Source organism: Amblyomma americanum, chromosome 7 (assembly GCF_052857255.1).
Source record: "Amblyomma americanum isolate KBUSLIRL-KWMA chromosome 7, ASM5285725v1, whole genome shotgun sequence".
Taxonomy (NCBI): Eukaryota; Metazoa; Arthropoda; class Arachnida; order Ixodida; family Ixodidae; genus Amblyomma; species Amblyomma americanum.
In genome coordinates this window covers 39,526,416-39,539,907 of record NC_135503.1, presented here as the reverse complement: position 1 = coordinate 39,539,907, position 13,492 = coordinate 39,526,416, and the positions used below count along the sequence as shown (strand labels likewise).

The 13,492-nt window shown below is 44.6% G+C and overlaps 1 protein-coding gene across 1 annotated transcript in view; it reads left to right on the top strand.

Annotated features, from left to right (window-relative positions):
- The window catches only part of LOC144098945 (uncharacterized), an 8,765-nt gene extending 1,043 nt beyond the window's left edge, over positions 1 to 7,722 (top strand). The window contains exons 3-6 of the mRNA XM_077631931.1: positions 1,979 to 2,108; positions 2,496 to 2,639; positions 5,390 to 5,700; positions 6,538 to 7,722. Of these exons, the coding sequence (XP_077488057.1) occupies positions 1,979 to 2,108; positions 2,496 to 2,639; positions 5,390 to 5,700; positions 6,538 to 6,967 (1,015 nt within the window). The 3' untranslated portion in view covers positions 6,968 to 7,722. The remainder of the gene's footprint in view (positions 1 to 1,978; positions 2,109 to 2,495; positions 2,640 to 5,389; positions 5,701 to 6,537) is intronic.
- The last annotated feature ends 5,770 nt before the right edge of the window (positions 7,723 to 13,492 follow it).

The window sequence follows — 13,492 nt, the reverse complement described above, 5'->3', positions numbered from 1 at the left end:
TCCAGTGTTCACGGATGGCAGTTGTTCCAATGGGTTAATGTTCATATATGTGGCAGTCTTCCTACCAGTACTCCTGGCACAGAGGTGCAGTGGTCAAGTGATGTGCCACTGTCCTTCTATGGCAGGTGCTGTCATCGATGGTACTTGGGTTGCTTGGGTTGAGTTGCAATCCAGGTTGCTGTTCCCAATCAGCCTGTCACGATTAATTAAGCTGCCACCTGACACGGTGGGCAGGTGAGCAGCGCCTGCCACAAAACAGGCTTCAGACAAACACCTAATGGCTAAATACGGCAAATGGCTACTATATAAGTGTTAGAGCACTAAAAAAACAGGAAACGAAACACACACGACCAAAGTCACAACAAGCGCACACCACAGTTATGTCTTTGTCGGTGCAGTCGGTTGCAGGCAATGCCTCCTCAGACGTTCAGCTGTAACTAGGGTGGCCGGACTCGAGCGGAGCGCACCTCTAACGCCGCTAGACCAGCTGTGGCACTAGGGGCTATGAGTTCGAATTTACTGCAAGCTGAGCAGTGTGAGGTGCAATTATGAGCTGGGCTGTTCAGGGCGCTATACCAGTAACAGCACCTTAGCCAAGATCTGACTTTGTTCACAGGCACACTGCTTCAGTGCTGTAGACAAGCCTGCAATGTCCTAGCTGCATGAGCGTGAAACACATTAAGCATTGCTTGTACAAACTGTTATGTCTTTGTCTTTCTGCATGTCGAGCGCTGAAAACTGTGCCTGAAGTGTATTTATAATGTGGAAAGTGGTGGTGATCTAACGTAACTGCAGTGCTTTGTAACATACTGGTGTAGAAAGTATTTGCATGGCAAACAATGCTGGCCTTGTTGACAGTTTGACTTAAGGCTGCACATCCAAGGCTCCTCATTTACCAATGTGTTTAATTAATGCACACTTAGCATTACATGCTGGCCTAGTTATTTTCTAGCAATTCTTAAAATGTCAGGTTGATAGGGTTTCACATCCCGAAGCAATGTGGTGGGCTGAGGCACACTGCAGTGCAGAGCAAAAATGGTCAGTGTGTAGGAGCTGATGGCAGGCAAGGAAAAGGAGTTTATTTAAAAAGGCGATCCACTTAGGTCTGGGCACTCAGTACCCGGACCCCTGTGGGCCGTGTTTTAGTGATGATGGGTAACCTTGAACAATGAAAACTAAAGAACTGCGAAGTGCAGGTCATCAAAGAAATTTTCCATACTTAACGAAATATGCACGTCCCAGAAATGTGCCAAATATGCTTGCATGCTGTCAATTAAACCGGAAGCTATTGAGCCTCTAGTATGCATAATTTTTCTCATTTATGATCTTTATGAGAGCATCAGTTCTATATAACTAGCCATTGAAGCTAAAAACTTCTCTCCAGTTACAGGGACTAGCATTTCATTTAAGCGTCGCAGGAGCAGCCTTCTTTTTGGTGCAGTAGTTTTTCCAAAACACTGCATGCATGTCAAACAAAGGTATTGTTTTATGAACTTCATTTTTTGCTCAGTCCAGTAGTGCCAACTATATTGCTATTAACAATGCACACCATTGAAGATTAAATACATTCCTCTTCTTAAGGACCTGAACCCTGTTTTTTTTTTTTTTATCATAAGCAGGAAGGCCACAACAGTCTCGCAAACACTGTGAAAAAAGGCAAGTGGTGGCGCAAACGAGAGATGCCAACCGTAATCTTGGCTGTTGTCAAGTGGCTCATGGATCCCATGTTTCAAAGAACGGTTATTCCAAAATTTTAAATACTAGAAACTTCTGACACATGTGGCCAAGCTTGAAAGCAACAGGACACTACGAGTAGTTGGTACATGAGCAATGCATACGCCTGAAGCCATCTGTGAACTTGCAACAGAAGGTTGATTACAAACTGGCATTATTACTATTCTGGTTGGAATAAGTTACAATTAATGTTAAAATGCTGGGAACTGAAATCATTACTGTATTTTTTTCTTTTGTGTCCCAGCTACATGGCTTCAGGAAAGGACATTAAGGAAGTTGCCAAGGCGTATCTAGTGGGATTCGAAACTGCTCGGCTGAGCATTCACCTGACTTGTCGAGCTATTTGGACAAACCTCAGATATCGATTCATGAAGGTGAAGTGCACTTTCAGAGTTTCCCGGTTTTCACAGTCATACAATTCGGTTTGTATTTATGCTGTTGTTTTCGTTTTGTACGTGTTGCTTATATTTGGAGAAAAACATAGTGAATAGAAATTACATGATGTATGTCTTTATTGTACAATGTTTTATATGAAGCACACATTGTTACTTAGCGTTGAGTGTTCCTGACATGTGTGGCCAGACGACACCATTCACCGCACTGCATTGGTCTTTAATAAATTCTTGGCCTGAATGTTAAAAAACAGCCTTTCATCAAAGGCCTGGTGTTATTACATTAGTTACATGCATTTGCATTGGCGGAAGGGTAAATATAGGTGACTTACCTGTGTTATGCATCAAGAAAATTGTTGGTTACTACAGACCCCAACTGGAGAAGACTGGTGCCAAATCGCCAATGGTTTTGCAGAACACTGGCAATTTCCCAACTGCGTGGGTGCTATTGGTGGCAGACACGTGACGATTGCGACGCCTTGCCTTTCCGCTGGTGGATACCTGAACCATAAGGTAAATCTGCTAAACCAACTTTTTTAACAAATACCGATTTTATATCTGCCAGGACGTATATTTGAAGCACTGTGTCTAAGAGCAGAAAAAACTTGACTGAGAATTTTAATTTGCCCTGAGAAATATTTGTGAATGGTCACCAAAACTCTCAATACTTTGGCAAAGCTAGTGAGATGATCAATGAAGGCACAATTTATGTAGCCCACATCATACAAGATTTTCCATGTTTGAATAAAGGATATTTAAAAACTTCTGTGCAAACTATTGGCCTGTTTGCAACCAAAGCATGCCCAAATTGGCATATTGTTATCTGTTTTGCTTAAGAACTAACATAACATTGGCAAGTGTCTGGATTATCTGGAATGGTCAAGAAACATGCTCTCCACTGCAACTTCCTCTTGTAAAAAAAGTGAGCCACACGGAAAATTTGTCATGTGGTACCACCTGCCATGCAAAGGACCAGCTGACACAAAAAGACTCAGCGGATGGGTGAGCTGCATGGGTGACATTGGCAGGTAATGCCACTTGTCAAATTTGCCACTCAACTCATTTTTTGTACAAACTGGAGCTGCAGTGGGCAGCAATTTCTCAGTGATCCCGGTCGATTCCAGCATTGCTAATGTTAACTTGTGTCTAAAGCAAAATAGATCATAATATGCTACTTTCTGCACACTAGTTTGGCGTGAATAGGGTGCATGTGGAATTCTTTAAAATTTTCCTGCCAAAGATGGGAGTCTCTGTATATTGGCTTAAGTATGTTGCTATTGGTCACAAAAGTTTACGAGATGCGAATGTGCAGGAAAAAATTTATTGGGAAGCACTCATGCAAGCCAATCGCATGAAGCGACTGAAGGTATATGGAAACGAGCATGCTCCATCAGCTGCTGCTGGGTTATGAGGCAGCGCAACAATTTTTTTGCAACACGCATCCTGTGAGCTTTTGTGGCTAATAGCACACTAGCCTGAGAGTGGTGGAACACTGAAAAGCGGCACTGATTAACTTAGGAGTGCTTAACATTATCATGCCAGAGTCAGCATTGATTGTTCTATGTTGATGCAAGTTAGCAGCAGTTGTGATGGCCAGTACTGGACAGCATGAAAGGAAGGAACGAGCAGAAGCAGTCCGATAGCTTAGCCAAGAAGGCAGTTGTGTTTTACATTTTCAACAGTCCACAGGTATGGTATAACACGGTAGGATCTCCTTCTCGATTATATGAATCTCGCGGGGTTGGGTCGTGAAAAACACCAGCGCCATATCGTCCAACATTCGTATCGTCTAAAGGCAAAAAAATCCGTAGTCTTCAGCATGGGAAATGTATTCATGCAGATCTGTTAACAGGTGATGGGATTTTTTTTACAGCCACACACCAACGCTCACATTCAGGGTACGTACCCCCACATCTGGAGACCGCAGGATCGGCGATGTGCGGGCAGTGCAGAATCCCGCTATATATAGTAAAGTCGGTTATAGTAAAAACTCTGATATAGTAAAGTGAAGCTGCGGTCCCATCTCACCTTCCATAGATGACTGTACATTTTTTTCGGTTGTAGTAAAGATTTTTTTCGAAGAAACGGCTATGGTAAAGAGCGTCTGGCCGTGGCGATGTACTTACCGCGGAAAGATGACATCGCGGCACGCGCGAAGTATAGGATCGCGAGTCCTATAGGTACGGAATACAATAAAACGGCGCTCTTTTGAGGTAGCTTCACCACCAAGCTCTAAAGCCCTGAGAAAAAGCCAACTTTTTTTTAAGGCCGTGAGGCAAAGCGCGCGGCGCGCACGGAAAAAGTGAAGCCGGCTATGAACGTAGAAAGAAGCGGGCCGGGTCGCTAAGAAAGGAATGCCGGTAAAAGTGCAGTGAAGACTAGAAAATGGAAGAAAAGGGCGTGCGTTCGTAGCACGAAGCACGGGGAAGCGGCGGCACTGCGTAGGTGGTTTTGCCGCGCTTCACTGTGTTGCGCGCGTTTCTTTACCACCTCTTAAATGACACCGAGGCCACGGAACACGATGCTTTGATCATGAAAAGCTTTGGTTTTCACATGGAATCAAACTGGCATTATATTTGTAGCCACCTTGTAATCGTGCAAATGCAGTACTTCCACAACATGTAAACCAAATACAAAAAGCTTTAACAGCTGATAACTGAAAGTTAATATTTATTGCAAAAGGGGACAATAAGAGCAGGTTATAAGGTATTTCTAAGTGTTTCTTTTATAGTCAGCATAGTATAGCATAGTCATAGCCATGCCATGACCAACAACTCATGTAGTAAAGACTGATATAGTAAATATTTTTGCTGGTCCGAGCTACTTTACTATAGAGGTGTTCTACTGTACTTAGTACTGAAGGGTGCAGTCATGGTGCACATGTTTGTGTCATCCGTAGTAGTATGATAGAGTGCTCAGAATATCCGAAACTTTGCACAATATACACAATGCACCCACGCCATGAAATTTTACAAATTTGTATCAACCGTAATCGTATCATCAAGATTCTGTTGTGTATTGTTTATCTAATTGTTTTCACATGATCAGTGGATTAAACTAAAGTCGATGGGAGAAACCCGGAAAACTTGTACTATTTGAAAACCACCAATCATCTGGATGTCCTTTGTTAGGGTCATCATTACTGGATTAGCTGGAGTGAAGCAAATGAAGGACCCTGGAACTGTAAGGAGCTCGTATGCATCGTTGTTATGGTGACGCTTCAACCTCTGTACTGATGCTCGGTGACGCGTGCCACATTTCAGAACACCTCCTCAGTCGTGCTGTTGGCAGCCGTCGACAGCAAGTGCAAATACATCCTTGTCGATGTGTGCACTGGGAGCCGACAGCCTGGTAGCAACGTCTTTGAGGATTCAGACTTTGGCAAGGCACTCTGCAGCGGCGCGCTGGGCATCCCTTCGCCAGCTGTGCTTCCCAGCACTGGTGGAACGCTCGCACCGTACGTCTTCGTGGGGGACGGTGCATTTTTGCCGCAAAAGGACCTCTTGACCCCATTTCCAGAAGAACAAGTTGAAGACGAGAAGGCAATATTCAACTACAGGCTGAACAGAGCATGGTATGGCATTGACAGTGCACTGGTGGTGCAGGTGCCCCAGAAGTAAAATGAGGAAGATCCCCAGGTGGTCGAAATTATTCCCGAGCCCTCCGCTGTGGAAACTCTTTCTTTCTTTCTTCTCTCAGTCCCTCCTTCATCCCTTCCCTTAAGGTGCGGTTCAGGTGTCTGCTGAGATGCGAGACAGATACTGCGTCATTTCCTTTCCCCAACTACCAATTTACAATTTTATGCGAGCTGTGGAGAAGTTGTGCTGCTTTGCCCGGGCCACTAATAAGGTGAACGCCAATAGAATATCACTGGTGAACTGGATATGCCACGTGGGGTATTGCTGAATGCATGGTCATCCACTGCTACAGCTCACTGAGATGCAATTTTTCCAGCACTTGCATGTTCCGCTTTACTTTTGGAGCGCCTGGCCTCATCGGGAAAATGGTGTCTGCACACACCCCAAACCCACACCGTGAAGCCCTAATGCTGTGCAGTGTATGCATGGCAAAGTTCAGGTGTTTTCAGTTCAAGGCTTCAGGCCTGAGTCTTGAAGATAATATGTCTTCATGGCAGAAACTGTTATCCTGAGTGTACCTACTAGAGTTGCAGTGCATTCAGACTTCTGCTTACATATGCAGGTCTAAGCAACGTTAGTGAATTAAGTCTAAACATTTCATTATTCTAATAATCTGTCAGCTTTATGCTTCTGGTTACATGAAGCATGCAGAAACGGCTGGAAAAAAGTTGTCTTTCATGTCAATTTCGAGAATACCTACATGCCTAGCAGTTCACTCACCTTATTTGTCTCTCATTTATTTTTTTAACCCTGTCTTTGCTGTGTTTTTACAGGAGATGTGCAGAGAATGCCTTTGGGCTCACCACAGCCAGATGGCGAGTGCTGCTCCGCACCGTTCATTTGATGCCGAGTAACGTCGATTACGTGATTAAGGCCGCCTGCATGCTGCACAACTTTCTCACTGACATGAATCCACATCATCAACAGTTTGTGGACACAGAGGACGGCGCAGGCAACCTCATTCCAGGGTCATGGCGGCAAGGCATTAAGCAAACAAACCAAGAGGCATACTGTTTCCCACTCGAGGTCGCAGCAAGGATGGAGGACTGCAATACAGATGCTGTACACGCGAGGAACCTCTTCACGACATATTTTTGCAGGAGCGTGGGCGAGGTTCCTTGGCAGTGGCAGCAGTCGGGTGTATCTAAGGAGGTTGCCCTAAAGAACTTGGACGAGCGGCAGCGTTTCCCACTTCACTCATGAAAGGAGACTCTTTCCATTGGTAGCTACACAAAGCAGAAGCCTTTTTGAAAGACAAAGCTGTACGCTTTACTCGCGACATAACACGCTTGTCCTAGTTCCCCACTGTTTCTACACTCATGGCTTTTGTGGCCAGATCTCTTGATTAGTGAGCCAGCCTTGTACGGCTCGCCTGCCTGAATGGTACACAACTCACTATATTTATGTCTTGCTGCCCGTGAGAATGAATCAGATGATGCACCTAGCTTGTGGCAAGATGGCTCTTCAGACCAGGCACAGGTTCTTGTACTGATCGTAATGGAGATATCATCATGTTGCCTGGATTAAATGATGTACAAATAGCTCCAGTATGAAAGGGAACACATTATCAGCATAACCAATCACTACTCCATACATATGAGCAAAAAGCACACCTTTTGCGTCATTACAAATTGTTTCCCTGTGGACAAATAATGCTCATGAGACATTTTCAACTTCAGCACTGAGCCAATGACAGAATTTGTTTTTGTGCTCAAATTGACTGTTCCATTTTATAATGGAGACACCTGTACAAAAGTATTCGTAGCACTGACATGATCATTTGAGACAATGCTTGCCACCACTCAGTTTGCAAAGCTGACTAGAAATTCTGTAGTGATGGGCAAAAAATAAAAAATAAAATGAATGCTAGACATGAAAAGGACGATTCCTTTGCTTGACATGCTGACATGCACAGAATGCTGAAAGCAAGCTGTATGCATGGTACAGGCAACAACATTGGGACACATTGCACTTGGCCGCTGCTCCAGGTGTTGCGCTGCGAGCTCAAAATTTCCGATGTCCTTGGACTACCATGTTTCTGCGGTTTCACTGTGAACTCTGAGGAAGCAACAGAAACCAAGCATAATGGGGCGGCACATTGTGCAAGCTCCTGTTGTTTTTTTGTTTGGGTATTTGAAGGCTACATCCTCTACAGCTGCTTCCCTAGCAGAGCATGCTGCTAGTCTGGAGGCTGCTCTTGGAGTTTTTAAAGCCATTATCTGCTGTACCTTGCATCTCACTCCTGCCAGGAATTTGGAACACCTTTTATTTAAGTAAGACTCGTCTGTTTTTGTGACCTCCACAAGGTGGAGGTATTTCATGTGGCCACCCTTTCTTGTCCCTGGAATTTGTAACTGCTGCCTTCTGCACAGGACATGAAGGAAAGGATTTTTTGTTCTCTTCCAATCAGCTGATTAGTGATAGCAGAGTTTTTTGGCTGAAGTTTGCATCATTTTAATTAACCACTCTGAATATGTAAAGAGTAGAAATATATGACAGCCATTTCATAAGTGCTGGGTGCAGTAGACATTTTTTTTTTATGAAATTTATTTTCAAGAGTTACGTAATTTCTATGCTGCTGTTGCCTTTTAATCTCAACTCTTTTTGTTAAGGTTGCTTCAAGTTTGGCTGGGACGGTCAGCCCATCCAGGGAAGCCAGCATATTGTTACCTATATTATACCATCAGGAAAATCAGAACCTCTCGAAAGGAATGGCTTTATTGAAGCTTCTGTTTCATTTATATTTTCTACATTTGTATGTAAGCGGCAGTAATGGCTTTATTGTGTTAGTAAACATCAATGTTGCAGGTTTCAAAAGGAATCTTGTCTGTGGCTGTATGGGGCCTCGCTCAGTTGTGGATATTCAGTACTCGGTTAAAATTTAATCCCTTACCAATTCAAGGGCAAAAATATGTCTTCGTTTTATCAGCCACTACAGTTTTATTTTCCATTTTAAGCAGAGCATGTGTTGTCTGAACTGCACTGCAGTATTTTGATAGCAGCCAAGCTTAATGCAAAGATGAATTAAAGCAATCCTGTGTTTCAAAACATTGGTCTGTGAGTCAGTTTTAGAACCTCACTGGCAAGGAGCATGGCCAAACATTTTTCTCTGCCATAATGTAATCCTTGGGAATTTGGGCACTTTCCTAGAAATGTGTAAAGCTTTTTATTTTTTTCTTTTCACTTATCTTGCTTATTTTCAAATACTCTGAGCCCCTTCCAGGTTGTCACAGGGTGGGGTGCTGTAAATTAAAACAGTAAAAGAAAACCGCCATGTTGACATGCGAATCACACAAATTCCATTTTAGGATATTTTTTTTTTCCTGAATGGCCGCAGAAGACTGCACAGCACGTATCAAATTTTAATTAACCACTCTGAATATGTAAAGAGTAAAAAGAAAATAAATTTGAGCAACTCAGTACTGCTAGGATGTCGCAAGTAATGACTGGGATCTAATTTAAAATTCTCTATATAATGGGCATAAAAACTTTAATCTGGTTATTTTTCTTTGTGCAGCAAGTTTCAGGAACCCTTCAAGAGCTCGTACCTCGTTATCAGCTTATACTCTTATGCCTTCAGAAAGTGAACCTAGCTACAAGGCATACTTTTGGTTCCGTGTCATTGATGTGCTGCAGTCAGTGTGCCAAACTACAGTTTCGCTTTGTTCCGCAGGTCATACAACTGCTCTGTATGTCATTACATTAAACAGCACAGACAGGAACGGGATGAAAGGAAGATATGCATGAATGAGACTGTGTGTATATTCGTGTTGTCCCATTCCTGTTCGTGCTGCTTACCACAGTATCAAGCCAACTTTCCCAAACTTCTGTTCTACTGTGCCGTCTGTGCTTTTGCACCTTCTCTAGGAAGGCAAGCTTTCGCTATGCTGATTTGCATATTTTCTCAATATGGTCACTTTGATTCACTATTTCTACATCAACAGCTCTACGGGGAACTTTCTCCATGTTCAGTGGTGTTGTATGTCATAATCAAAAACTCATACATTCACTTCCTGGACAACGAGAATGTTACTGACTGTAAATGAAAACTGCGAACAATGTTTGTTTTGATATTGTTGCGGCTGGCCGTCGCGTAACAAGTCGGTCACCAGTCACCAGTCACATTTCAGTAACATTTTTACTGATCGAAAGTCGGCAGTACTTAGAAACCTTTTTTTTTTGCAAATTGACACGAGCTAACAGCTCTGGCAGTGTTTAGAGAAATGCAATTAGAATAATTCCAGAACAGTCATTAACCTGTGACTGAAATCACAGGCTGTAGAGTGCGATCTTGAAGCTCGGCACATGTTACAAAAACTCTGTAAATGTGTAGTGGCAAGGAATGACATACAGTAACACAAACAAAACAAGTGTAGTCATATCTTAATTGTTGGTCCTTCCTGTTTGGGCACGTTACACGAACACGGGCATTATCATCCCGAGCACTTCAATCCTCTGTGCCACTTCCATCGGAGTTGTCCACAATTCTTGGAGTTACCAAATTTAATCCGGTTCGGTTATAACCGAAATTAAGCCAGAACCACAGAGGCAAACTGGAAGGTTGCATTCGATTCACTTTTATACATCTGGTAGTTACAATTTAATTAAAAGTGCAGCTGCTTATGAAAAACTGATCCAAAGCGTTTGAACTTGTGATATGGCTGGGAAGCGAGTTCCAAAATAAGTTGGCAGTGTATGTAACTGACAATAAGCCAAGACAAGGCCTGCCAGGAGACAAAGGGGCTCTCAATAAAAGTGTGGTATCCCTGTATGTTTTGTACAAGCTGAGTTATCTGTAGCAAAATTTTGAATTTCAGAGCCTTCGCACCTTTCCCTCGCCTCCTGTCAATTTTTGCACGAACTTTGGCTCAAAGGTCGGTCGGTGTCACTATCGATGCGCGCAGGAATGCACGGAGCTTCTTAACCTGCTGAAGCAACGCTGCTGACTGGCTGCGGCCAGGGTAGCTGGTTGACACCTGCAAGGATCTACCCAATAGCCATCTCTGAAAAGAATTGCGCAAGAGTGTGGGACGGAGGAGGGCGCAAGCATAAAAAAGTCGCTTTCTGGCGCAATGTGTAGAAGTGTATTATTTGACTCGGGTCTTCATGACGAAAGAGTGTAGAGATTGAGCGAGTTTATGTATGCTTCTCGGAAGGTGCTCCTTTAACTGGAAAAGTTCCTGCCATGGAGGAAAGCAAGCACAGGAGAGGCCCTGGTTATCCGAACTACATATGACAAAAAGTGTGCCAAAGTCGTGTGTTTGCAAGGTCTGCTGGGAGTCTTTGCCAGATGGTGCAGCCAACATGGAGGAAGGAAAAAGAATGTTTGAGGAAATTGAAATGAAATTGGTTTTTTGGGGAAAGAAAATGGGGCAGACATCTGAATCCCCCTCTAAGGAAAGGGATAAAGGAGGGAGTGAAAGAAGAAAGAGGTGCCGTAGTGGAGGGCTCGGGAATTATTCCGACCACCTGAGGATCTTTTAATGTGTTTCACCTCTATTGAAACGCAGCCGCCGCGGTCGGGTTCGATCCCGGGAATTCCGGATCAGTAGCCGAACGCCGTAACCACTGAGCCACCGCGGCGGGTAAAGAATATGGGAGGTAAACTAGTTTTGGGGAGAGGAATGGCGCAGTAATTGTCTCGCATCTCGGTGGACACCCGAACCGCGCCATAAAGAAAGGGAAGGTGGGAGTAAATTAAAACTCTTAGTGGAGGGCTCCGGAATAATTTCGACCACCCGGGGATTTTTAAAGTGCACTGACGTATCGTACACCACACGGGCACCTTTGCGTTTCGCCTCCATCGAAACGCGGCCGCCGCCGCCGGTTTCGAACTCGGGAACTCCGGCTCAGCGGCGTGCGCCCTAACCACTGAGCCACCGCGGCGGCGTAACGGCCTCCTAAATTTTCCTTCCTCCATGGTTTCTGCCGAAAGCAGCATATAAACGCTGGTGCATCGCACACATAACTATATGCTGTACAGATCGTACAGAGCTGACCAGACTCCTTTATTTGCAGTGCATGCTCGCCCTATTGTACTGTTAAAAATTGGAGCCGCGGTGGCTCAGTGGTTAGGGCGCTCGACTACTGATCCGGAGTTCCCGGGTTCGAACCCGACCGCGGCGGCTGCGTTTTTATGGAGGAAAAACGCTCAGGCGCCCGTGTGCTGTGCGATGTCAGTGCACGTTAAAGATCCCCAGGTGGTCGAAATTATTCCGGAGCCCTCCACTACGGCACCCCTTTCTTCTTTCACTCCCTCCCATATCCCTTCCCTTACGGCGCGGTTCAGGTGTCCAACGATATATGAGACAGATACTGCGCCATTTCATTTCCCCAAAAACCAATTATTATTATTATTATTATTATTATTATTATTATTATTATTATTATTAAAGGAAATGGCGCAGTTACCTGTCTCGCATCTCGGCGGACACCTGAACCGCGCCGCAAGGGTGAGGGTTAAATGAGGAACTGAGAGAAGAAAGAGGTGCCGTAGTGGAGGGCTCGAGAATAATTTCGACCACCTTGGGATCTTTAACGTGCACTGACATCGCACAGTACATGGGCGCCTTTGCGTTTTGCTACCATCGAAACACGGCCGCCGCGGTCGGGTTCGAATCCGGGTACTCCGGGTCAGGTTAATAACATCAAATTGAGCACAGCCATCCATCTAATATTTTTATTAGGAGCCATGGTTGCGACCTATTAAGCAAATCGATTTCGGTTTCACCGCGCAACAGCTAGCACTCTCTGCTCACGGCAGTAAAGAAGTACTAATCGATAATTTCCCCCGAGCAATACAGTGGTAAAGCCGTTCGGTCGAAAGAAAAATGCCTTGCAGGCGGGCGCCGCTAGAAAGCACTAGCGTTGCATTTGAGACCGACACGATTGTTTTGTACAGGAAGGTTAATTTGCAGATCACTGACAAGATATGGACGAAGGCTTTTGCCTTCACTGCTTTGCTCAAGATTTCTTTACGCCACAGGTCCCACCTAAACATTTCTGCAATCTAACCATGAATCTTACCACCCGTTTCATTTTTGCGACAGCGGCGCCCTTCGCGGCCCTTTGTAATATCAAAGGAATAAGCAAGCTCAACGCGAGAAATGTGTGCATTGTTTGGGGAACCCTGTAATTTCAGAGAAACCGAAGAAAACAGGCATGCCGGGTTCCCTTTCTAAATTTCTACCTTCACAGATCTGGCCTGGCAGCTTCCCCACTGTGCCCTTTTTGTGCCGAACCTGATGCAATAGATCACTTCCTGCTGTTCTGCCACCGCTTCTGTCATTTGAGGAAGCGTCTTTTGCAAATTCCATTTCATCAACTGAGCTTGCCTGTGTCCTCCACGGTTCTTTCCATTAGCGCTTCTTTGCTTGGACGAAGCGGCAGGAGTGTGCGCTCTGCTGTGCAAAATTTTCTTCAAGAAACGCAGCGACTCCCATTCTAATTTCTTTTTCCCGCTCTCAGTCAGTACGACATTGAAACATTACAGGCATTGTATACTATTATGCACATTAAGCCATTGTCCCGTCTTCGACCTCCAAGTTACCAGGACCCCTAGCTGTCCTTCCCTCTTCCAATCTATCAGACTACATACTATTACCACTCCTTTTCCCATCAAAACTTTCCTGTATCCAGTAATTAACCGCCTGTGTCTTGGCCACTCCCCCGTAGTGGGTATGTGCCAGCAACGTCTGAGGCCTTCCTTCCTTCCTTCCACCGTGCCGC